The 26,158-nt window shown below is 39.3% G+C and overlaps 1 protein-coding gene across 12 annotated transcripts in view; it reads left to right on the top strand.

Annotated features, from left to right (window-relative positions):
- DOCK3 (dedicator of cytokinesis 3) overlaps positions 1 to 26,158 on the top strand; it is a 304,579-nt gene that overhangs the window by 10,502 nt on the left and 267,919 nt on the right. For 11 of the 12 annotated variants that reach the window (XM_061397473.1, XM_061397477.1, XM_061397469.1 and 8 more), the window contains exon 2: positions 13,229 to 13,312. In XM_061397473.1, the coding sequence (XP_061253457.1) occupies positions 13,229 to 13,312 (84 nt within the window). Of the gene's footprint in view, positions 1 to 12,315; positions 12,580 to 13,228; positions 13,313 to 26,158 lie in introns of those variants that run through there. The other variant, XM_061397479.1, reaches the window with a different exon arrangement.

Here is a 26,158-nt window from a genome sequence, read left to right as displayed (position 1 = left end):
AATTTAGGACTGTACTGTTTATATTGTCATAAAAGTCTTTTATTTTTTAAAGCACAAGTAATTTATTTTTTGGCCAGGCTGCATGGCATGTGGAATCTTAGTTCCATGACCAGGTATCGAACCCGTGCCTGCTACAGTGGAAGTGCAGAGTCTTAACCACCAAGGAAGTCCCAACAGTTTTTGTTTTAAATCTGTTCTACTACAAACCTTTTCTTATAACTGGAATGTCATTGTTTTAATGACTGCTATTCCATCAGGCATTGTGTCAGGTACTGTGATTTATCTAATCTACTTCTGCGCAGTTGGTTGTTAGAAATTAACTATCACCAGGACAGTAAGAGTACTTGCTTCTCTGCACTCTCGAAAGTATGGGGCATCATTTTCTCCACAGATTTGTATCTTCAGAAATTTCAAAGTTGATACAGGCTTGGAGGAATAAATTCTGAAGCATTACAAAAATAGTGTCCTGTACTACCATTTCAACTTCTTTGGCATCAGTTGTTTAACTGGATTTTCTGACTATTGGATGTTGTTAATGCAAACAAGTCATTATAACAATAATACAGTGATGCTTGTTTGCTTTCTTACTGAAATCCCAAGGAAAATCATGAATTCCATTCAGTGGTTCTCTTGTTTGTTTATTACTTTTCTCATCTGGTTGTGATGCTTTCTGGGAATTTGGGGGTGGTGGTGGTGGGAATATAGACTTCCCAGGTGGCGCTCAGATCAGATCAGATCAGATCAGATCAGTTGCTCAGTCATGTCTAACTCTTTGCGACCCCATGAATCGCAGCACGCCAGGCCTCCCTGTCCATCACCAACTCCCAGAGTTCACTGAGACTCACGTCCATCGAGTCAGTGATGCCATCCAGCCATCTCATCCTCTGTCGTCCCCTTCTCCTCCTGCCCCCAACCCCTCCCAGCATCAGAGTCTTTTTCCAGTGAGTCAACTCTTTGCACGAGGTGGCCAAAGTACTGGAGTTTCAGCTTTAGCATCATTCCTTCCAAAGAAATCCCAGGGCTGATCTCCTTCAGAATGGACTGGTTGGATCTCCTTGGAGTCCAAGGGACTCTCAAGTGTCTTCTCCAACACCATAGTTCAAAAGCATCAATTCTTAGGCGCTCAGCCTTCTTCACAGTCCAACTCTCACATCCATACATGACCACAGGTAAAACCATAGCCTTGACTAGACGAACCTTTCTTGGCAAAGTAATGTCTCTGCTTTTGAATATGCTCTCTAGGTTGGTCATAACTTTCCTTCCAAGGAGTAAGTGTCCTTTAATTTCATGGTTGCAGTCACCATCTGCAGTGATTTTGGAGCCCAGAAAAATAAAGTCTGACACTGTTTCCACTGTTTCCCCATCTATTTCCCATGAAGTGGTGGGACCGGATGCCATGATCTTCGTTGTCTGAATGTTGAGCTTTAAGCCCACTTTTTCACTCTCCACTTTCACTTTCATCAAGAGGCTTTTTAGGTCCTCTTCACTTTCTGCCATAAGGGTGGTGTCATCTGCATATCTGAGGTTATTGATATTTCTCCCGGCAGTCTTGATTCCAGCTTGTGTTTCTTCTAGTCCAGCGTTTCTCATGATGTACTCTGCATATAAGTTAAATAAGCAGGGTGACAATATACAGCCTTGACGTACTCCTTTTCCTATTTGGAACCAGTCTGTTGTTCCATGTCCAGTTCTAACTGTTGCATCCTGACCTGCATACAAATTTCTCAAGAGGCAGATAAGGTGGTCTGGTATTCCCATCTCTTTCAGAATTTTCCACACTATATTGTGATCCACACAGTCAAAGGCTTTGGCATAGTCAATAAAGCAAAAATAGATGTTTTTCTGGAACTCTCTTGCTTTTTCCATGATCCAGCGGATGTTGGCAATTTGATCTCTGGTTCCTATGCCTTTCTAAAACCAGCTTGAACATCAGGAAGTTCACGGTTCACATATTGCTGAAGCCTGGCTTGGAGAATTTTGAGCATTACTTTACTAGCGTGTGAGATGAGTGCAATTGTGCAGTAGTTTGAGCATTCTTTGGCATTGCCTTTCTTTGGGATCGGAATGAAAACTGACCTTTTCCAGTCCTGTGGCCACTGCTGAGTTTTCCAAATTTGCAGGTGGTGCTAGTGGTAAAGAATCTACTTGCCAATGCAGGAGATGCACGGGCATGGTTTTGGTCCCTGGGTCAGGAAGATCCCCTGGAGTAGGAAATGGCAACCCACTCCAGTATTCTTGCCTGGAAAATTCCATGGACAGAGGAGCCTGGCAGACAACAGTCCATGGGGTCACAAAGAGTTGAACACGACCGAGCATGCACGGAGAGGAACAGATGAGGGTGGATTGAGGATGTGTGAGACTCCATCAGCTTGGTATCAGTGACTTGAAATAATAGTTTTGTTTTGATATTCTTTCTAACTCCCTTCATTTCTGTTCTCTGTAGCTACTTCAAGTATTATTCTTTATCTTTCCCTATTTGCCAGCCACTCTGCCCTTTACTTCTTTCCCTAGTTATGCATTTTCAAGCTAAATCTGAATTGAACTTGTGCATGGAAAACTGGGTAATCAACTCTGTGAAAGACAGAAGTGGCCCCTTTGCTTTCCTTTGGAGTGAGATTTAGTGCCTTTATGAAAACCTTAGGCCTGTTAAAAGAACTAACTCATGGCCAAGGCTGCACTCCATAGGAAGACCTGACTTTGGAACAGAGACAGTGATCTGGGAGTAATACAGCCTAATGCAGATTTGGTCTGTGCAGGGGGCAGTTTCCCCTCTGGATGGCTGCATGTAGGTAGGACATCTGGAGCTGTGATAGCCATCTTATCATGAGGAAAACCAGGAAGAAGGAGGGGTTGTTTATTGTTATTACTTTTTATTGGCGTATAGTTGCTCTACACTGATGTGCCAGTTTCTGCTGTACAGCAAAGTGAATCAGCCGTATGTGTACACATATCCCCTCTTTTTTGAATTTCCTTCCCACTTAGGTCATCACAGAGCACCAAGTAGAGCTCCCTGTGCTATGCAGTAAGTTCTCATTCGTTGTTTTATACATAGTAGTGTATGTAAGATGGTTCCAGTCTCCCGGTTACCCATTCTTTATTGATGGACTCTTGGGTTGTTCTTTTACTGTTGTGAATAATGCTGTAATGAACATTTGGCATCCAAGTACCTGTTTGACTACCTGTTTTTAAATCCTTTGGAATTACTTAGCATTTGGGAATTCTATGTTTAGTTTTTTTGAGGAACCACCCATACTATTTTCTGTATTGTCTGTACCATTTTTACTTTCCCATCAGCAATGCACAAGGATTCCAGTCTCTTTACATCCTTGCTAATGCTTGTTATTTTTTTAAAAAAAGCTTTTTATAAATGGCTATCCAAATGGGTGTGAAGTGGTATTTCACTGTGGTTTTGATTTGCATTTTCCCTAATAATTAGTGAAGTCGAGCATTTTTTCATGTGTTTATTGACCATTTGTGTATTGTTTTTGGAGAAATGTCTACTCAGTACTTTGCCCATTTAAAACATTTTTATTTTTAGCTGTGCTGGTTCTGTATTGCTGTGCATGAACTTTCTCTAGTTGCGGCAGGCAGTGGCTTCTCATCACGGTGGCTTCTCACTGTGGAGCACAAACTCCAGGTGCTCGGGCTTCAGTAGTTGTGGCACACGGGCTTAGTTGTCCAATGGCAAGTGGGATTTCCCCAGACCAGGGATCAAACGTGTGTCCCTTGCATTGGCAGGTGAATTCTTAACCACTGGACCATCAAAGAAGCCCCTAGAGTGGTTCTTAAATATACTTTAACTTCGGGATGTTTTTTCTGGATAGTCCCTAATTGTTCACTTCATAGAGAATATGTAGTTTAAAATAAACTCCACATTGAGAGAAAGGAACTCATGCAATTATTGTAGACTGGTGAAAGCCTTTCAAACATACTTAAATGAAGATATAAGTTGATAGAAATTATTAAACAATTCAGCTCTGAAAATAGAGTTTGAAATTATTTTCAGTTGTGATTAGAAGGTGGAGGATAAAGATGATACTGAGATTACATGTTACAGGGATTGGCAAGATGGTATCAACTATAGTTTGTTGCAGGAACCACAAAAGGGAAAAGAAAGTTAAACTTTGTTTCTTGACAGAAGGAGAGGAGGAGGTTTCCTGAGGTAATGAAAAACAGGTAGTAACATGAAATTCAAAATACAAGTCAAACTGGAAAGTGAAGATACTTCACATGGATTCTTTTATTGATTTAGTAGACATTTACAGAAGATCTGGTATGTACTAGGCTCTGGGACACAAAGAATCAGACACAACTGAGCGACTGAACTGAACTGAGGTTCTGGGGAACAATGAAGGAAGACTATACAGATCTGCCTACTTTCAAGACCTTTAATCTAGATGATTGTGAAAATTAGATTAAGGAAGTTTTATGAAGTTAGTAGTTAAAACAATGCAAGTAGACAAGAATTTTTAGCTAATAATTATATATTTATGGAACTTTAGATCTAGAAGGGACCATAACATAACACAGTGTTCTTATTTTTCAGATGGCATCACCAAGGTCAGAGGCATCTGGTAACTTACTCAAAGTCATACAGTTTGGCTCTTTGGGTCTTGAATTCAGACACTGATTCCCTAAAAAGTCTTAAAAAAAAAAAACAACACTATATCATTGACTCTTATGTAAAACCACCGGAAGATAGGAATTAGTCTAGAAATATTTATTGAATACCTGGTATTTGTCTTTCTCTTTTGGACTTTCTTTGTTTAGTATGGTAATTTCTAGGTTCATCCATGTAGCTGCAAATGGCATTATTTTACTCTTTATGGCCGAGCAATATTCCATTGTATATATGTGCCATGTCTTCTGTATCCATCCGTCTGTCGGTGGACACTGAGATTGTTCCCCCGTCTTGGCTATTGTGAATAGTGCTGCTGTGGACATAGGGGTGCATGTATCTTTTTACATAATGGTTTTGTCTGGATCTATGCCCAGAAGTGAGATTGCTGGATCATACGGTAATTCTATTTTTAGTTTTCCGAGAAACCTCCATACTGTTTTCCACGGGGATTCTTTCAATTATAATTATTAGAAATCCATCTGAAACTGAAGCAGAAAGGAGAATTTACTGGTTCATATAACTAAAAAAGGTGTGAATGGATCTGACCTCAGAAGACTGGGATCAGGGCCTCAACATATCAGGATATCTGTGTTTCCATTTTACATTTTGGTATATGCCTGTGTGTTGAATTATTTTTTGCAGTCATTAACTTCAAAAAATTTACTGTTTTCACTTTGGGGACCGTAGCTCCTGGCAGCTCTGGGGTTACATCTTTACAGTGCATGATGGGATAGCAAAGAGTTAGCTCCTGTTGGGAAGATTCAGGGAGTGAATGGCGTGGCCCAGTCTATTTTACATGCCTACTTGGAGGCGGTGGAGAGGGTCTGACTCATAGCCCCACTGAAATCATATAGAGTGGGACAATTTCTGTAAAACATGAGAGTTAGGAATGCTGGGCATACAGAACAGTAAAGTGAGAGGGCTCCTTGATGCACATATACTCGAAGCTACAATTAAGGTCAGTCATGTGATAGAAGTAGAATGTGCCAGAGGACTTCAGGGCCTGGAAGATTCATTTCCAACAGTGCAAAAACAGTCTTGATGAGTGGATAGGATTTTTGTCAGTGGAGAGGAAGCAGGAGAGAGGATCCAGGCAGTAGGAAACAGTGACGTATGAAAGGGAGGCTCGTGCAAGGTTATGTGCTGGAGACTTGTTTTGCAGAACAGTGACTAGACCACGTCTTCTGTCGTTGGGAGGAGACTGAGAGGGCAGGTTTGGCCAAGAGTGTCAAGGGCCTTGGATGCAAGGAGGAATATGGCTTTTATTCTGTGGGCAGTAGGGAGCCAATGCAACATTTTAATCAAGGGAAAAAGCAATTTTAGGAATGGAAATGGAGGAGCATAAGAGTGATTTTAGATTCAGGAGAAAGAGATAAAAGAATAATAGAATTTATTTTCACAGGAACTAGGCACTACTGTTCCTCACATGGAAAATCTATAAGGATTGCGAACAAATCACTTAACTACCTTCTATTTTCCTCTTCAGTAAAATAAAATAAGTACACTGTACTAATCTTTACTAACTCTAGATTAGAGTTTATGTATAGTTTCAGTAAGAAAATATTGTGTTGTAGTAGGCATTATTGCTTTATAAATGACTTACTAACTTTGATACATATGAGAGTATTTTTCTCTGTGGTATTTGGAGATTGTAAGTTGGAAATAGATTATTGATTGAGGAAATGATCTTTACATTTTTATTAGCTCATAAAGTAAATGGAACTAATACCTTGGGTTGCATTTTCTTTTAAATTCTTTATTTTAATTAGGTAAATGACAGAAACAGGTTCTAAAACTGAAGTATGGTGCTACATGTTAATATTTTTTTCTTCTAATCATATATATATATATATTTTTAATTACTGAGAATTCTCAACCTGCCTTTGTAACTGAGGTTTTTGATACCTGTGCTCTAAATCAGTGCTGGAGCTGCAGTGTGTACACTGCTTGTGCTCCTGAGTCTCAACTTCTTGGAGAGAAAGCTTTAACTCTTCTGTCTGTGCGTGTGTGCATGCTCAGTAGCTCAGTCGTATCTGACTCTTTGGGACCCTATGGACTGTAACCTGCCAGGCTCCTCTGTGCATGGGATTCCCCAGGCCAGAATACTGGAGTGGGTTGCCATGCCCTCCTTTGGGGCATCTTCCCTACCCAGGAATCGAACTCATGTCTCCTGCATTGTAGGTGGATTCTTTACCACTGACACACTGGGGAAGGCCCCCTCTATTTATGCTGCTACTAAGTCGCTTCAGTCGTGTCCCACTCTGTGTGACCCCAGAGACGGCAGCCCACCAGGCTCCCCCATTCCTGGGATTCTCCAGGCAAGAACACTGGAGTAGATTGCCATTTCCTTCTCCATTGCATGAAAGTGAAAAGTGAAAGTGAATGTGCTCAGTCGTGTCTGACTCTTAGCGACCCCATGGACTGCAGCCTACCAGGCTCCTCTGTCCATGGGATTTTCCAGGCAAGAGTACTGGAGTGGGGTGCCATTTTCTTCTCCGTGTATATCTCTCCCTAATAATTCACTGTCTCTTTGACCAGGATGGGAGACTGACCCCTTGCTGTCCTCTTCCATCTGTCCTTCATCCCTCTACTCTTAGCTTCCCCATTTATCACTCTGCAAGCCACCTTTTAAAATCTTTATTCTTCTCCTGTCTCACCAGACATTACCAGCTCTTTTCCCCACCTCATGACTGAATTTTGTTTGGGACTCAGTTGAGATATCTAGCTTATGTCTTATATTAAAGCATGTTCACCCCCTTAAATTTTTCTCTTTGCCTGTAGTGTTTTTGAAGCACATTTTAAAAAGATGGTCTTTAATTTGAAGTGCTCTTAGCTAGAAATACAAAAAGATCACCCAATAGTTCTTACTTTGTAAGTAGCTGGTTTTCATTTAAAAGTAGAGACTCACTTGCTTAATTTGCTTTACGTGGCAGCTACTTTTAAGAATTACTTGTTGATAATTTTTATGAGATAAAATGGATAAATTTCCTGCTCAAATAATTTTGTTTGTAGAATAAATTTTAGTGTGTTGTTAAAAAATTAAAAATAAAAGGGAAGACTCAGAATTCTCTTCTGATGGCTAGTGTTTGTACTAAAAGATTTAGCAATGATGGTTTCTTTTATTTCAAGTAGAAGAAAATACATTTTAGTGTTGATCCTATGATATTTTTGTATTACTAGAATTATACTGAAAAGAGTACAACTTTAAAGACATTGTAGAATGCCTTCCCATGGATGCAGTGTGCTTATACATGGTATTGGCAAATACAGTGTACATAATTTTAAAAAATCCATACAGCTTTTAAAAAACTATAGAAAGTAGTACTCTTAAAGCCTCTTAACTCAATTCCCCCAAGTGTATCCCCACTTCTCTCCTCATCCAGCCCAGGTAACTGCCATAAATGTTTTGATATTACACACTCTTTCTGTGTATATTCAGTTCAGTTCCGTTCAGTTGCTCAGTTGTGTCTGACTCTTTGCCACCCCATGGACTTCAGCACGCCAGGCTTCCCTGTTCATCACCAACTTCTGGAGCCCACTCAAACTCATGTCCATCGCGTCGGTGATGCCATCCAACCATCTCATCCTCTTTGGTCCCCTTCTCTTCCCTCCTTCAATCTTTCCCAGCATCAGGGTCTTTTCCAATGAGTTGGTTCTTTGCATCAGGTGGCCAAAGTATTGGAGTTTCAGCTTCAGCATCAGTCCTTCCAATGAATATTCAGGACTGATTTCCTTTAGGATGGACTGGTTGGATCTCCTTGCAGTCCAAGGGACTCTCAAGAGTCTTCTCCATTCATCTGCTGATGGACATCTAGGTTGCTTCCATGTCCAGGGATAAGAAAGCTGTGGTACATATACACAATGGAGTATTACTCAGCCATTAAAAAGAATACATTTGAATCAGTTCTAATGAGGTGGATGAAACTGGAGCCTATTATACAGAGTGAAGTAAGCCAGAAGGAAAAACACCAATACAGTATACTAACGCATATATATGGAATTTAGAAAGATGGTAACGATAACCCTGTATACGAGACAGCAAAAGAGACACTGATGTATAGAACAGGATTATGGACTCTGTGGGAGAGGGAGAGGGTGGGAAGATTTGGGAGAATGGCATTGAAACATGTGAAATGTCATGTATGAAACGAGATGCCAGTCCAGGTTCAATGCACGATGCTGGATGCTTGGGGCTGGTGCACTGGGACGACCCAGAGGGATGGTATGGGGAGGGAGGAGGGAGGAGGGTTCAGGATGGGGAACACATGAGAAATAAAGGAATAAAAAATTAAAAAAAAAATCATTAGTGAACTTTAAAAAAAAAAAAAAAAAGAGTCTTCTCCAACACCACAGTTCAAAAGCATCAATTCTTTGGTGCTCAGCTTTCTTTATAGTCCAACTTTCACGTCCATACATGACTACTGGAAAAATCATAGCTTTGACTAGATGGACCTTTGTTGGTAAAGTAATGTCTCTGCGTTTTAATATGCTGTCTGTCTAGGTTGGTCATAGCTTTCCTTCCAAGGAGTAAGCGTCTTTTAATTTCATGACTGCAGTCACCATCTGCAGTGACTTTGGAGTCCCCCAAAATAAAGTCTGTCACTGTTTCCCCATCTGTTTGCCATGAAGTGATGGGACCAGATGCCATAATCTTAGTTTTCTGAAAGTTGAGTGAAAAAGCCAACTTTTTCTCCCTCCTCTTTCACTTTCATTAAGAGGCTTTTTAGTTCCTCTGCACTTTCTGCCGTAAGAGTGGTGTCATTTGCGTTGAGGTTATTGATATTTCTCCCAGCAATCTTGATTCCAGCTTGTGCTTCATCCAGCCTGGCATTCACATGATGTACTCTGATATAAGTTAAATAAGCAGGGTGACAATATATGTATACAATATATATATGTATTATATACTTTAAAAAGTAAATAGCAGAATAATAATTTCAAACAGATAGTACTTTGTACCAGGTACTATTCTAAGTACTTAACATATATTAATTATGTTATTATTGTTTAGTCACTAAGTCATGTCTGACTCCTTTGTGACCCATGGACTACAGTCTGCCAGGCTCCTTTGTCCATGGTATTCTCCAGGCAGGAATACTGGAGTGGGCTTGCCATTACCTCCTCCAGGCTCCCTTTTCCTCCTTCACATTCCTCTGACCCAGGAATCAAACCCGTGTTTCCTGTGTCTCCTGCATTGGCTGGTGGATTCTTTACTACCGAGCCACTTGGGAAGCCCCATTCTGTATAATACTATACAGTAAACTACACAAAAGCATAACCACTTGTAGAGTATGCACACACGTGACAATGTACGCCAGATGTGAACTAACACAGTTGGACATGCAAATGCACATTTTCATCTTTGAAGGTTCGCAACTTGAATGTTCATATATAGGGAACATAATATATTTTCCGTTGATTCATATAATCCTTATTCCAGTACCATACACTATTTTGATTACTGTACTTTTGTAGTAAGTTTTGAAGGTTGAAAATGAGAGTTGTCCAACTTTGTGAAGATCGTTTTGGATATTTGGGTCTCTTGAAATTCCATATGAATTTTAGGATGTGTTTTTCTATCTTGGGGATTTTAATAGAGATTCCATTGAATCTGTGGACTACCTTGGGTAGTAGTGTCATCTTAATTCTACCAATCCATGAACATGGGGTGTCTTAATTAGATCTTTAATTTCTCTTAGCAGTGTTTTGTAGTTTTCAGTACCTGTTTGATTAAATTTATTCCTAAGTGTCTTGTTAATTTTTGGTACTACTGTATATGGAGTTGATACAGCTGAAGGCTGTTTTATTGAGTTTTCCATCTCTTTTTTTTTTTCCTTGCAGTGTTTTGTTAAAGAAACTGCATTTTTTGGTCTCATGATCTGAATCTTGCTAATCATATTTCTGTGAATTCATTTAATATGCTCCTTATTCTCAGTATTTCCTTTAAGTTGACATTTCTGTAAGCATCACCATAGTCAGGTTTGAGTTTTATGATTTCTTCACGTGGCACTTTCTTTAGTAGTTATATAATTTCTTGTCTCCTCTTTTCATGATGTTAGAGCTACCAATGATCATTTCCTATACCCATCCATTTATTGGGAGTCACCAAATGGATATATTCTACCTTTGCCATCACTTCTCTGTTGTCTAGAGTATTTTTATAGAGAAACTTCTCGCCAACTATGTGGGTATACTGAGATCTAGTTTGTGTTAGAAAAGCGTGTTTTCTTTTTTTTTTTTTCTGTTCTGTTTTTTCCGCTGTTTTGTGAATTTTCATAGTAGTAAATTGATTCCCTAGCAACCTTTGAAAAGTGACCAATAAGCTTTTTGGGGAATCATCAGTCTTATTACTTATGAATGTAAATATATTGATATACTATCCTTTTAGTGAGTAGTGGAACTCTCCTGGTGCTGAAAGTTCTTTTGACCTGACCATAGTAGTTTAGCTATTAATCATAGCTTCCTTGATTTTTAGTTTGATAAGGTATTCCACACTTACGTTAAGCATTTTCTGTCCTAAACTTGGCTTTTTCCCAAGGAGCCCTGGTTCCTTTTAGTGGGAAATAGTATATTTAGAAATGACAATTTTAGTGCTAGAGATTTGTCATTATTTGTAGGCCTTATCCGGAACTGTGCATTACTACATTGTCTTTACTTCATAAATCTTACATCTGCATTTTCTATACCTTAAAAGGAAATTCCTAAATAATTACTTACCTGGTTATTCTCCAATACTCACACAACAGTCATAGAATAGCACTACTAATCACTATATCCACAGTATGATTAGTGAAAGCAGACTAAGATTTTTTTGAAGTTTTTTTTAAATCCTTAGAATATGTTCCATTAGGGATATATAGTCAAATTGCTTTCTTCTGACACATTATTTGGAAAAGTTCCTCTCTTTCTGGTTATGCCACTAACTTGGCTATACATCTGTGTGTTTGCTCAGCGGCTTCAGTCATGTCCAACTCTTCGTGACCCTGTGGACTGTAGCTCGCCAGGCTCCTCTGTCCGTGGGATTCTCCAGGCAAGAATACTGGAGTGGATTGCCATGTCCTCCTCCAGGGGGTCCTCCAGACCCCGGGATTGAACCTGAGTCTCCTGCATCTCTTGCATTGGCAGGCAGGTTCTTTACCTCTGCGCCACCTGGGAAATCCACATCCTTCATTGGAGGGATGCAGCCGCACTCCAGACCCCTGCAGGAATAAACATCCCAATCTCACCAATCCTCCAGCATCTGACAGTGTTCTCCACCCACTTTACCCAACCAGCCATGGGGCAGGGAGGAGGCTGTTGATGCTGCCTGTGAGAACAGGCTCCCCTGGGGCATAGAGTTCGGGGGAGGAGGACAGAGAGTGGATCTCGGAGCAAACAGGTCTTGTAGCACCATATGGTGGAGAAGGCAATGGCACCCCACTCCAGTACTCCTGCCTGGAAAATCCCATGGATGGAGGAGCCTGGAAGGCTGCAGTCCATGGGGTCGCTGAGGGTCGGACACGACTGAGCGACTTCACTTTCACTTTTCACTTTCATGCATTGGAGAAGGAAATGGCAACCCACTCCAGTGTTCTTGCCTGGCAAATCCCAGGGACGGGAGAGCCTGGTGGGCTGCCGTCTATGGGGTCGCACAGAGTTGGACACGACTGTAGTGACTCAGCAGCACCATTTTTTCCTCTCATCTCACACTCCTTATCCCACTACCACCAATGAAATGATAAATTCTTTGTAGGCAGAATTTATTTTATCTTTCTTTAAAAAGTTTTTTAAAAATTTCAAATTGGAGTATAGTTGATAAAAAAATGTTGTGCTAGTTTCAGGTGTACAGCAAAGTGATTTAGTTATGTATGAATGTGTATCTGTTCTTTTTCAAATTCTTGAAGCTGGCAGTGACCAGTGACATGTGATGTACCTGACAGATAAAGAGAAGAATAGAGTGAAACCGTCTATAATAACAGGTTTATTCTTTGTGATATTCCTGCAAATAGACCATATAGGCCTTAAAACAGTCCCATGATTAGAGAGAGAAAGCTCTACTTTTATTTCAAGCCTTTTGCTTTTCTAGCAAATATAATTGTTTTCTTTTCTATTTATACATTAATTTGAAAAATCACTTGAAAGCCAGTCTTGAATGAAGATAGTTATTAAAATGGGAAGTTTACATAGGTTCTCTAAATATGCACAAAACACCCAGTTTCCAACAATGGAAGCTTGTTCATAATTTTAATGTTCTTGTCAATTAATGACAAAGGTTAAGAAGACAGGAGTACTGAATGCTCTGGAGATTGAAGTAATAGCAAGGATCTCGATAAAGAATTTGTTAAGGAGTGGATGATGTGATGATGTTAATTTCTTAAGTGCTAATTTGATTTATTTTAATTTTACTGTAAGATATGGCTCAGAGATTGCACACTTTTGACCTTAGGAAAGCTGTCTTATAGTTAGTTATGTAGATGCCTGCAAGGACTTACAGGGGCTTACATATTTGAAAAATGAGTTAAAAGAGAGAGCATATATTTAAGAAAATTTAGTGCCTAATTTCAGTGACACAGACCCTATGTCAGTATTTAAAAATCCTAATTGACATGTTTATCTTTGGTTTTCTAGTGATATGCAGCTTTCGAGGATCTGTTCCCCAAGGGTTGGTCTTAGAAATAGGAGAAACAGTCCAGATTCTTGAAAAGTGTGAGGGTAAGTATGGACCTATAAATTATAAGACACAAATAGTGATCATTTTTGGCAGTATTATATATGTTTATTTTGTAGTACTGGTTATAAGCAATCTTTTTGAAGTCATGATTAATCATATTATGATACACTGCTATAAAATAATTTCTGATCTCTCTTCAGCACAACTGATGAGTAATTTTGGCTCTAATTTAATAGCAACAATGAAATAACTATTGTTGGCTGTCAGAACATGTTTTTTATATACTATGTCAAGTAATTATTTTTAATTTCCTATAATCAAATAGATAATATTTTACTCCTGATTATCTGCATTTGAATAGAATTTAATTATAATCAGTTCATTTGTATGTTTCTATCTGATTGGCTGGACATGATCAGTCATAATTAAAACAAGGCAGTATATGAGCTCAAATGAAGTTTGACTTGGCTGTGTTCTTCTGTGACATTTTTGTGTATTTTTGCTATAATATTTATGCATTATTGAAAAATATCACATTCTAAAAGATTATGCACTGTAGTCAACAAAATATATGGGAAAAATACAGTTATGGAGATATCACACAAAATCAGAGCATTGACAAAAACAAAATTGATGTCAAAATCAATATTCCAAAGTTGATAGCAGTTCAGCATGACTAGAAACCACCTCAAATTATTTGGAAATTTTGGAAATATTGGAGTGGAAATGTTGCTAGCTGAGCATGGAGATAGTACAGATGGAAGTGGAACTCTGATATAATTTACCATTCAGATGGGTATGGAAGTAAGTGCAACTTACTATGACCCTGGAACTGTGTACGTTTGGTAGTGTACTTTTCTGGAAAGGGAGCTCTAGTGCAGGACTCATTTTAATAATTTTCTTAAAATAGTAGTTTAAATCAAAACGACTTCATGATAAAAAAAACTTAGCAAAATAAGAGTATAAGGGAATATTTTTAATCTAATAAAGGATATCTAAAAGCCTGCAGCACACATCATATTCAGTTGTGAAATACTGAAAGCTTTCCCACTGAGAGCTAAAAATGAGACTATTATAAAATAAGACATTGTGGTTTGGAGGCAAAGATAATAATGAACCAGAATAGAGGGTCCATAAATAGACCATCGTGTTTATCTTCCAGTGATGTGAAGAAGGTGGTATTGCAGTGCAGTGGGGAAATGATGTCCATTGCAATAGGTGACGCTGGGCTGGTTGGACTGAAGAATGATGGCCTAGTCAATAAATGGTATTGGATCAGTATTGAAACCGGTGAATCGTGAACCTGACTTCACAGCATATACTACAAACTGAATTCCAGACGGATGGTCAATATAAATGTGCAATTTAGAGCAGTTATGCACTTTGAAGGAACCATAGGAAAATACCCCTTCTAGCCTAGGGGTAGACAGAGATCCTTTATTGATAAGTTGTACTTCATTAAAATCAAGATCTGTTGTTCAAAAGATATCATTAAGGAGGGCTTCCCTGGTGGCTCAGTGGTAAAAAATACTTGCCAGGGCAGGGGACATGGGTTCGAGCCCTGGTCCGGGAATATCCCACATGCCACAGAGCAACTAATAAGCCTGTCTGCCACAGTTATTGAGCCTGTGCTCTAGAGCCTGGGAACCACAGCTGCTGAGCTCATGTGCCACTGTTGCTGAAGCCTATGCTCCCTGGAGCCTGTGCTCTGCAACAAGAGAAGCCACCGCAGTAGAGAAGCCCGAGCACCACAACTGGAGAGTATCCTCCATTTGTTGCAACTAGAGAAATCCTGTGCAGCAGTGAAGACCCAGCACAGCCAAAAACAAATAAATAAAATTTAAAGAAAAAAGATACCATTAAGGAGAGGTAAAAGACAAGTCACAAAGTGAAAGAAATATTTGATAAAGGACTTACATTCATATGGTATTTGTCTTTCTCTTTCTGACTTCACTTAGTGTGATAAACTTGATAAACTTTAGGTCCATCCATGTAGCAGCAAATGGCATTATTTCATTCTTTTTTATGGCTGAGTAACAGTCCATTGTATGTATGTACCACATCTTCTTTATCCATTCGTCTGTCAATGGGCATTTAGGTAGTTTCCTTATCTTGGTTTTGTAAATAGCGCTGCTGTAAACACAGGGGGTGCATATAGCTTTACAAATTATGGTTTTCTGCAGATACATGCCCAAGAGCAGGATTGCTGGATCATATGGCAACTCTATTTTTAGTTTTTTGAGAAAGCTCCATACTGTTTTCCATAGTGGCTGTACCAGTTTACATTCCTATTAACAGTGTAGGAGGATTCCCTTTTCTTCACACCCTTTCCAGCATATGTCAGACATCTTTTTGGATTTCACTGGTATGAAATTAGAAATTAACTACAAGAAGAAAACTGGAAAAAAAAAAAAGCCCACAAACATATGGAGACTAAACAATCAATGGATCATTGAAAAGTCAAAGAGGGATGAAGATAAAACCGTTGTAAGAGGGAAGTTCACAGTGATACAGGCCCACTTCATGATATAAGAAAAATCTCAAATAACCGAAGTGCACATTGAAGAAACTAGAAGAAGAACAAGTAAAACCCAAAGTTAGGAGAAAAAAGGAAATAAAAGATTAGAGTGGAAATAACTGAAATAGAGACCTAAAAACATAAAAGATCAATGAAATTAAGAGTTGGTCCTTTGATAATATATGATATTATTGTTTAGTCTCTAATTCGTGTCTGACTTTTTTGTGAAGTTATTTACTCTCAGGCTCCTCTGTTCATGGGGTTTCCCAGGCAAGAGTACTGAAGCAGGTTGCCATTTCCTTCTCTAGGGGATCTTCCTGACTTAGGGATCGAACCTGCATCTTCTGCATTGGCAGGCAGATTATTTACCACTGAGCCACCAGGGAAGTCTTGAAAATATACATGAAATTGATAAACTTTTAGCTAGATTCATCAAGAAAAAAGGAGAGAGGGCCCAAATAAATAAAATCAGGGATGAAAAGGGAGAAGTTAAAACTGACACCACAGAAATACGAGTATTATAAGTGATTACTATGAAGAATTATATGCTAATAAAATGGATTGCATAGAAGAAATGGATAAATTCCTGGAAATGTGCAAACTCGCAAGACTGAATCAGAAAGAAATAGAATATATGAACAGACTGATTACCAGTAATAAAATTAAATCAATAATAAAAAAAACTTCTAACAAACAGAAGTCCAGGATCAGATGGCTTCATAGGTGAATTCTACCAAACATTTCAGTCAGTTCAGTTCAGTTCAGTCGCTCAGTCTTTGCGACCCCATGAATCGCAGCATGCCAGGCCTCCATGTCCATCACCAACTCCCGGAGTTCACTTAAACTCATGTCCATTGATTAGTGATGCCTTCCAGCCATTTCATCCTCTGTCGTCCCCTTCTCCTCCTGCCCCCAATCCCTCGAAGCATCAGAGTCTTTTCCAGTGAGTCAACTCTTCGCATGAGGTGGCCAAAGTATTGGAGTTTCAGCTTTATCATCAGTCCTTCCAATGAATATTCAGGACTGATTTCCTTTAGGATGGACTGGTTGCATCTCCTTGCAGTCCAAGGGACTCTCAAGAGTCTTCTCCAACACCACAGTTCAAAAGCATCAATTCTTCAGCACTCAGCTTTCTTCACAGTCCAACTCTCACATCCATACATGACCAAACATTTAAAGAATAGTTAATACTTTTCCTTTTCAAACTGTTCAGAAAGTTAGTGAGGAAGGAACACTTTCAAATTCATGGTACGAGGCCTCCATCATCCTGATAACAAAACCAGATAACAACCTAATAACATACACACACAAATTTACAGGCTAATATCATTGATGAATGTAAATGCAAAATCTGCAACAGAATATTATCAAACCAAATATCAAACCAAAATAAATATGTTGAAAGGATCATACACCATGATCAAGTGGGATTTATCCTAGGGATGCAAGGATGGTACAATATCTACAAATCAGTTAATTAGATATATCACATTATCAAATTTAAAAATAAAAATCACATCGTCTCAAGAGATGCAGAAAATGCATTAGATAAGTTCAGCACCTGTTTATGACGAGAACTGTCCCTGATAGCTCAGTTGGTAAAGAATTTGCCTGCCCTGGGTCAGGAAGATCTGCTGGAGAAGGGATAGATTACCCACTCCAATATTCTTGGGCTTCCCTTGTGGTTCAGCTGGTAAAGAAGCTGCCTGCAATGTGGGAGATGTGGGTTCGATCCCTGGATTGGGAAGATCCCCTGGAGAAGGGAAAGGCTACCCACTCCAGTATTATAGCCTGGAGAATACCATGGACTGTATAGTCTGTGGGGTTACTAAGAGTCAGACACAACTGAGAGACTGTCACTTTCACTTTTCACTGTCAGCAAAGTAGGCATAGAGGGAACCTACCTCAACATGATAAAGGCCACACATATATTAAAACCCACAGCTAACATTATACTCAGTGGAGAAAATCTGAAGGCTTTTGCTCTAAGATCAGGAATAAGACAAGGGACTTCCTTAGTGGCACAGTGGATGAGAATCTGCCTGCCAATGTAGGGGACATGGGTTCAGTCCCTGGTATGTGAAGACTCCACACGTCACAGAGCAACTAAGCCCATGCACTGCAGCTACTGAGTATGTACTCTAGAGCACACGTGCTGCAGCTGCTGAGCCTGCATGCTGCAACTACTGAAGCCCTTGTGCCTTTAGCCTGTGCTTTGCAACAAGAGAGGCTACCTCAATGAGAAGCCCGTGCATCACAATGAAAAGTAGCTCCCACTTGCTGCAACTAAAGAAAGCCCATGTACAGCAACGAAGACCCAGTGCAGCCAAAACTAAGTAAATTTTAAAATTATAAAAAACGGAATAAGACAAAGATACTCACCACTTTCATTCAACATAATGTTAGAAGTTCTTGTCACAACAGTTAGGCCAAAAAAAAAAAAAAAAAACCAAAAGGCCACACACACACATAAAAGAAATCCAAATTAAAAAGGAAGTAATAAAACTATCACTGTTTGTAGGTGACATGATACTGTCAATTTATATAGAAAACCCCAAAGGCTTCACAAAAAACTGTTATTCAATAAGTGAATTGTTATTCAAAAATTGAATTCAGTAAATGAATTCAGGAAAGTTGCAGGATACAAGCTTAATGTACAGAGGTCTGTTGCATTTATCTGTTTGCACAATGAAGTATCAGAAAGGGAAATTAAGAAACAGTCCCATTTATAATTGGATTAAAAGAATAAATACCTAGAAATAAATTTCACCAAGGAAGTGAAAGACCTGTACTCTGAAAACTGTAAAACATTGATGAAAGAAGTGGTAAACGAGACAAACAAATGGAAAGATGTACCATCTCCATGGATTGGACAAATCAGTATCATTAAAATGACCATACTGCCCAAGATAGTCTGTGGATTCAGTGCAGTCCCTATCAAAATATCAAAGGCACTTTCACAGAACTAGAACAGATGACCCTAAAATTTGCATAGAATCCAAAAGACCCTTTATAATCAGAGCAATGTTGAGAAAGAACAAATCTGGAGGTATCATGCTTCCAGGCTGAAACTGTACTGAAGTGAAGTGAAGTGAAGTGGCTCAGTCGTGTCCGACTCTTTGCGACCCCATGGACAGTAGCCTACCAGGCTCCGCCATCCATGGGATTTTCCAGGCAAGAATACTGGAGTGGACTGCCATTTCCTTCTCCAGGGGATCTTCCCGACCCAGGGATTGAACCCTGGTCTCCTGCATTGCAGACAGACGCTTTACTGTCTGAGCCACCAGGGAAGCCCTTGAAACTGTACTATGAAGATATAATTATCCAAATAGTATGGTGCTGGCACAAAAACAGACACATGGATCAGTGGAACATGATAGAGAGCCCAGAAATAAACATATACTTATATGGTCAATTAATCTGTGACAAAAGAGGCAAGAATACATAGTGGGGAAAAAGACAATCTATTTAATAAATGGTGTGTGGAGAACTGGACTACTTTTTCACACCATATACAAAAATAAATTCAAAATCAGTTATGAAACACTACAAAAATCAAAATACAGGGATTTTAAAATGTAATATGCTCACATGGACAAAGTTGGCAAGGCTTTGAAGAGTGGAAACTTTGACTTAACAGACCCAGCATATCTGAATCTCAAGCATGTAGTAGGAATATCTTGGAACTACCCTTATTTACACAGCAGATCCTTAAAAGGCATAGGAACTTATAGCACCAGGCATCTTTGGAAATGAGGATGAAATTATATAAGTCTTCTCCCTTCAATTCATCTGATGACTGCTCCTTGTTCATCTGGTAGAGATTTTGAGGTTTATTAGAAAATGAAGGATAAATAGAGCATCTGTGTATTGGGACACTTCATGCACATTTTTGTAGGAGATAGGTTATGTATTGAAAACTGGAGGATTAAGTCAAGCATACCTACTGAATACTGAATATGGAGACTTCTAACCTTCACCTTCCACTTGGCCTTTGAAATCATGGCAGCCAGACATTTACCTTCCACACAGAAAATTAGAAGATTTTTATCACTTATCTGAACTTGGCATGATGAGAGACCTAAATAAAGATGCTGATTCTGTCAGTTACTGACTTATTATTGCCCCTAAGTTCCTTCTAGCCCCTCTTGCGATACTGAAGCTGGAAGCTCTGGAAACCATGTTTCTTCTTTGACAGCTAGTCTGTGTTAGACTCTGCCAATAAAGGGGCATTGTAGGGAGACTACTAGGCTGGAGGTTGAAGAAAAGGGTTGATTCTTCCTGTTTTTATTTTATACCACTGGCAAACTGCTCTGAAGACAGTTGGTCCCTGCAGTATTCCTTATGTCAGGCAGTGGTCTTGGTTCTGGTGAATGGCCTCTAGCATTTGTCACTGTGGCAGTGGTTAGCATGTTTTGCAGCAGCCCACTGTTCCTCAGAGATCTGTATCTTAGCCTTTTGGGACCCTTTGTATAAGTTGTTATTGTTTAGTCGCTAAGTCGTATCCAACTCTTTTGCAACCCCATGGGCTGTAGCCCCCCATGCTCCTCTGTCCATGGGATTTCCCAGGCAAGAATACTGGGATGGGTGGCCATTTCCTTCTCCAGGGGATCTTCCTGACTCAGGGACGGAACCTGCGTCTCCTGTATTGGCAGCTGGATTCTTTACCACTGAGCCATCTGGGAAGCCCCACTTGGTGACTACCCTAGAGTTTAAAACATGCATTCTTGACTTACTAGGGTCTCCCTTAAAGTTTTACTTATACCACTTCCAACAATGCATGAACTTTACAATGATTCAATTGCACTTACTCCTCTTATTGCATTTGTACCACTGTTGTCATGTATTTTCTGTCTGTATTCATTTGTTTGCCCACATTTTTACCGTTTCCAGTGCTGTTTCTTTCTTCTTTTCATGATTCCGTCTGGGATCACTTTCTTTTTACTGTAAGTACTCCTTTTAGTAATGGTTTTTTTAGTTCAGGTTTGCTGCACATTCATTCAACTTCTGTTTATGTGAATCTGCTTTTAAATTTGTCATCATTTTTTTAATTTTATTATTATTTTTTAAAATTTTATTTTGTTTTTAAACTTTACAATATTGTATTAGTTTTGCCAAATATCGAAATGAATCCGCCACAGGTATACATGTGTTCCCCATCCTGAACCCTCCTCCCTTCTCCCTCCCCATACCCTCCCTCTGGGTGGTCCCAGTGCACCAGCCCCAAGCATCCAGTATCGTGCATCGAACCTGGACTGGCGACTCGTTTCATACGTGATATTATACATGTTTCAATGCCATTCTCCCAAATCTTCCCACCCTCTCCCTATCCCACAGAGTCCATAAGACTGATCTCTACATCAGTGTCTCTTTTGCTGTCTTGTACACAGGGTTATTGTTACCATCTTTCTAAATTCCATATATATGCGTTAGTATACTGTATTGGTGTTTTTCTTTCTGGCTTACTACACTCTGTATAATAGGTTCCAGTTTCATCCATCTCATTAGAACTGATTCAAATGTATTCTTTTTAATGGCTGAGTAATACTCCATTGTGTATATGTACCACAGCTTTCTTATCCATTCATCTGCTGATGGGCATCTAGGTTGCTTCCATGTCCTGGCTATTATAAACAGTGCTGCGATGAACACTGGGGTACACGTGTCTCTTTCCCTTCTGGTTTCCTCAGTGTGTATGCCCAGCAGTGGGATTGCTGGATCATAAGGCAGTTCTATTTCCAGTTTTTTTTTTTTTTTCTTCCAATTTTATTTTATTTTTAAACTTTACATAATTGTATTAGTTTTCCCAAATATCAAAATGAATCCGCCACAGGTATACATGTGTTCCCCATCCCGAACCCTCCTCCCTCCTCCCTCCCCATACCATCCCTCTGGGCCGTCCCAGTGCACCAGCCCCAAGCATCCAGCATCATGCATCGAACCTGGACTGGCAACTCGTTTCCTACATGATATTTTACATGTTTCATTGCCATTCTCCCAAATCTTCCCACCCTCTCCCTCTCCTACAGAGTCCATAAGACTGTTCTATACATCAGTGTCTCTTTTGCTGTCTCGTACACCGGGTTATTGTTACCATCTTTCTAAATTCCATATATATGCGTTAGAATACTGTATTTATGTTTTTCTTTCTGGCTTACTTCACTCTGTATAATAGGCTCCAGTTTCATCCACCTCATTAGAACTGATTCAAATGTATTCTTTTTAATGGCTGAGTAATACTCCATTGTGTATATGTACCACAGCTTTCTTATCCATTCATCTGCTGATGGACATCTAGGTTGCTTCCATGTCTTGGCTATTATAAACAGTGCTGCGATGAACATTGGGGTACACGTGGCTCTTTCCCTTCTGGTTTCCTCAGTGTGTATGCCCAGCAGTGGGATTGCTGGATCATAAGGCAGTTCTATTTCCAGTTTTTTAAGGAATCTCCACACTGTTCTCCATAGTGGCTGTACTAGTTTGCATTCCCACCAACAGTGTAAGAGGGTTCCCTTTTCTCCACACCCTCTCCAGCATTTATTATTTGTAGACTTTTGGATCGCAGCCATTCTGACTGGTGTGAAATGGTACCTCATAGTGGTTTTGATTTGCATTTCTCTGATAATGAGTGATGTTGAGCATCTTTTCATGTGTTTGTTAGCCATCTGTATGTCTTCTTTGGAGAAATGTCTATTTAGTTCTTTGGCCCATTTTTTGATTGGGTCATTTATTTTTCTGGAGTTGAGCTGTAGGAGTGGTTTGTATATTTTTGAGATTAGTTGTTTGTCAGTTGCTTCATTTGCTATTATTTTCTCCCATTCTGAAGGCTGCCTTTTCACCTTGCTAATAGTTTCCTTTGTTGTGCAGAAGCTTTTAAGTTTAATTAGGTCCCATTTGTTTATTTTTGCTTTTATTTCCAATATTCTGGGAGGTGGGTCATAGAGGATCCTGCTGTGATGTACGTCGGAGAGTGTTTTGCCTATGTTCTCCTCTAGGAGTTTTATAGTTTCTGGTCTTACGTTTAGATCTTTAATCCATTTTGAGTTTATTTTTGTGTATGATGTTAGAAAGTGTTCTAGTTTCATTCTTTTACAAGTGGTTGACCAGTTTTCCCAGCACCACTTGTTAAAGAGATTGTCTTTAATCCATTGTATATTCTTGCCTCCTTTGTCAAAGATAAGGTGTCCATATGTGCGTGGATTTATCTCTGGGCTTTCTATCATGTTCCATTGATCAATATTTCTGTCTTTGTGCCAGTACCATACTGTCTTGATAACTGTGGCTTTGTAATAGAGCCTGAAGTCAGGTAGGTTGATTCCTCCAGTTCCATTCTTCTTTCTCAAGATCGCGTTGGCTATTCGAGGTTTTTTTGTATTTCCATACGAATTGTAAAATTATTTGTTCTAGCTCTGTGAAGAATACCGTTGGTAGCTTGATAGGGATTGCATTGAATCTATAAATTGCTTTGGGTAGTATACTCATTTTCACTATATTGATTCTTCCAATCCATGAACATGGTATATTTCTTCATCTATTAGTGTCCTCTTTGATTTCTTTCACCAGTGTTTTTATAGTTTTCTATATATAGGTCTTTAGTTTCTTTAGGTAGATATATTCCTAAGTATTTTATTCTTTCCGTTGCAATGGTGAATGGAATTGTTTCCTTAATTTCTCTTTCAGTTTTCTCATTCTTAGTGTATAGGAATGCAAGGGATTTCTGTGTGTTGATTTTATATCCTGCAACTTTACTATAATCATTGATTAGTTCTAGTAATTTTCTGGTGGAGTCTTTAGGTTTTTCTATGTAGAGGATCATGTCATCTGCAAATAGTGAGAGTTTTACTTCTTCTTTTCCAATTTGGATTCCTTTTATTTCTTTTTCTGCTCTGATTGCTGTGGCCAAAACTTCCAAAACTATGTTGAATAGTAATGGTGAAAGTGGGCACCCTTGTCTTGTTCCTGACTTTAGAGGAAATGCTTTCAATTTTTCACCATTGAGGATAATGTTTGCTGTTGGTTTGTCATATATAGCTTTTATTATGTTGAGGTATGTTCCTTCTATTCCTGCTTTCTGGAGAGTTCTTATCATAAATGGATGTTGAATTTTGTCAAAGGCTTTCTCTGCATCTATTGAGATAATCATATGGTTTTTATTTTTCAATTTGTTAATGTGGTGTATTACATTGATTGATTTGTGGATATTAAAGAATCCTTGTCATCATTTTAAAGGGTATATTTTCCCTAGGTGTAGCATTCTAGCTTGATGAATATTTTATTTTAGCATTTTAAGGATTTGCTTCATTAATTTTTGATTTCCATCATTTCTGTTGAAAAGTCACTATATTATTATTATAGGTCTCCTAAAGGTAATGTTTGCCTTGGAAACGAGCAGAGATCATTCTGTCGTTTTTGAGATTGCATCTAAGTACTGCATTTCGAACTCTTTTGTTGACCATGATGGCTACTCCATTTCTTCTGAGGGATTCCTGCCCGCAGTAGTAGATATAATGGTCATCTGAGTTAAATTCACCCATTCCAGTCCATTTTAGTTCGCTGATTCCTAGAATGTCGATGTTCACTCTTGCCATCTCCTGTTTGACCACTTCCAATTTGTCTTGATTCATGGACCTGACATTCCAGGTTCCTGTGCAATATTGGTCTTTACAGCATCGGACCTTGCTTCTATCACCAGTCACATCTACAACTGGGTATTGTTTTTGCTTTGGCTCCATCCCTTCATTCTTTCTGGAGTTATTTCTCCACTGATCTCCAGTAGCATATTGGGCACCTACCGACCTGGGGAGTTCCTCTTTCAGTGTCCTATCATTTTGCCTTTTCATACTGTTCATGGGGTTGTCAAGGCAAGAATACTGAAGTGGTTTGCCATTCCCTTCTCCAGTGGACCACATTCTGTCAGAACTAGTCCTTTTAGAACTAACATCCAAAAAAGATGTCCTTTTCATTACAGGGGACTGGAATGCAAAAGTAGGAAGTCAAGAAACACCTGGAGTAACAGGCAAATATGGCCTTGGAATACGGAATGAAGCAGGGCAAAGACTAACAGAGTTTTGCCAAGATGATGCACTGGTCATAGCAAACACCCTCTTCCAACAACACAAGAGAAGACTCTACACATGGACATCACCAGATGGTCAACACCGAAATCAGATTGATTATATTCTATGCAGCCAAAGATGGAGAACCTCTATACAGTCAACAAAAACAAGACCAGGAGCTGACTGTGGCTCAGTTCATGAACTCCTTATTGCCAAATTCAGACTTAAATTGAAGAAAGTAGGGAACATCACTAGACCATTTAGGTATGACCTAAATCAAATCCCTTATGATTATACAGTGGAAGTGAGAAATAGATTTAAGGGACTAGATCTGATAGAGTGCCTGATGAACTATGGACTGAGGTTGGTGACACTGTATGGGAGACAGGGATCAAGGCCATCCCCATGGAAAAGAAATGCCAAAAAGCAAAATGGGTGTCTGGGGAGGCCTTACAAATAGCTGTATAAAGAAGAGAAGCGAAAAGCAAAGGAGAAAAGGAAAGATATAAGCATCTGAATGCAGAGTTCCAAAGAATAGCAAGAAGAGATAAGAAAGACTTCCTCAGTGATCAATGCAAAGAAATAGAGGAAAACAACAGAATGGGAAAGACTAGATATCTCTTCAAGAAAATTAGAGATACCAAAGGAACAATTTCATGCAAAAATGGGCTCGATAAAGGACAGAAATGATATGGACCTAACAGAAGCAGAAGATACTAAGAAGAGGTGGCAAGAATACACAGAAGAACTGTACAAAAAAGATCTTCACGACCCAGATAATCACAATGGTGTGATCACTGACCTAGAGCCAGACATCCTGGAATGTGAAGTCAAGTGGGCCTTAGGAAGCATCACTACGAACAAAGCTAGTGGAGGTGATGGAATTCCAGTTGAGCTGTTCCAAATCCTGAAAGATGATGCTGTGAAAGTGCTGCACTCAATATGCCAGCAAATTTGGAAAACTCAGCAGTGGCCACAGGACTGGAAAAGGTCAGTTTTCATTCCAATCCCAAATAAAGGCAATGCCAAAGAATGCTCAAACTACCACACAATTGCACTCATCTCACATGCTAGTAAAGTAATGCTCAAAATTCGCCAAGCCAGGCTTCAGCAATCCGTGAACCGTGAATTGCCTTATGTTCAAGCTGGTTTTAGAAAAGGCAGAGGAACCAGAGATCAAATTGCCCACATCTGCTGGATCATGGAAAAAGCAAGAGAGTTCCAGAAAAACATATACTTCTGCTTTATTGACTATGCCAAAGCCTTTGACTGTGTGGATCACAATAAACTGTGGAAAATTCTGAAAGAGATGG

The sequence above is a fragment of the Bos javanicus genome, chromosome 22 (assembly GCF_032452875.1).
Source record: "Bos javanicus breed banteng chromosome 22, ARS-OSU_banteng_1.0, whole genome shotgun sequence".
Classification (NCBI taxonomy): Eukaryota; Metazoa; Chordata; class Mammalia; order Artiodactyla; family Bovidae; genus Bos; species Bos javanicus.
The sequence above is the reverse complement of the archived record's forward strand: the minus strand, read 5'-3'. Positions and strand labels throughout refer to the sequence as shown.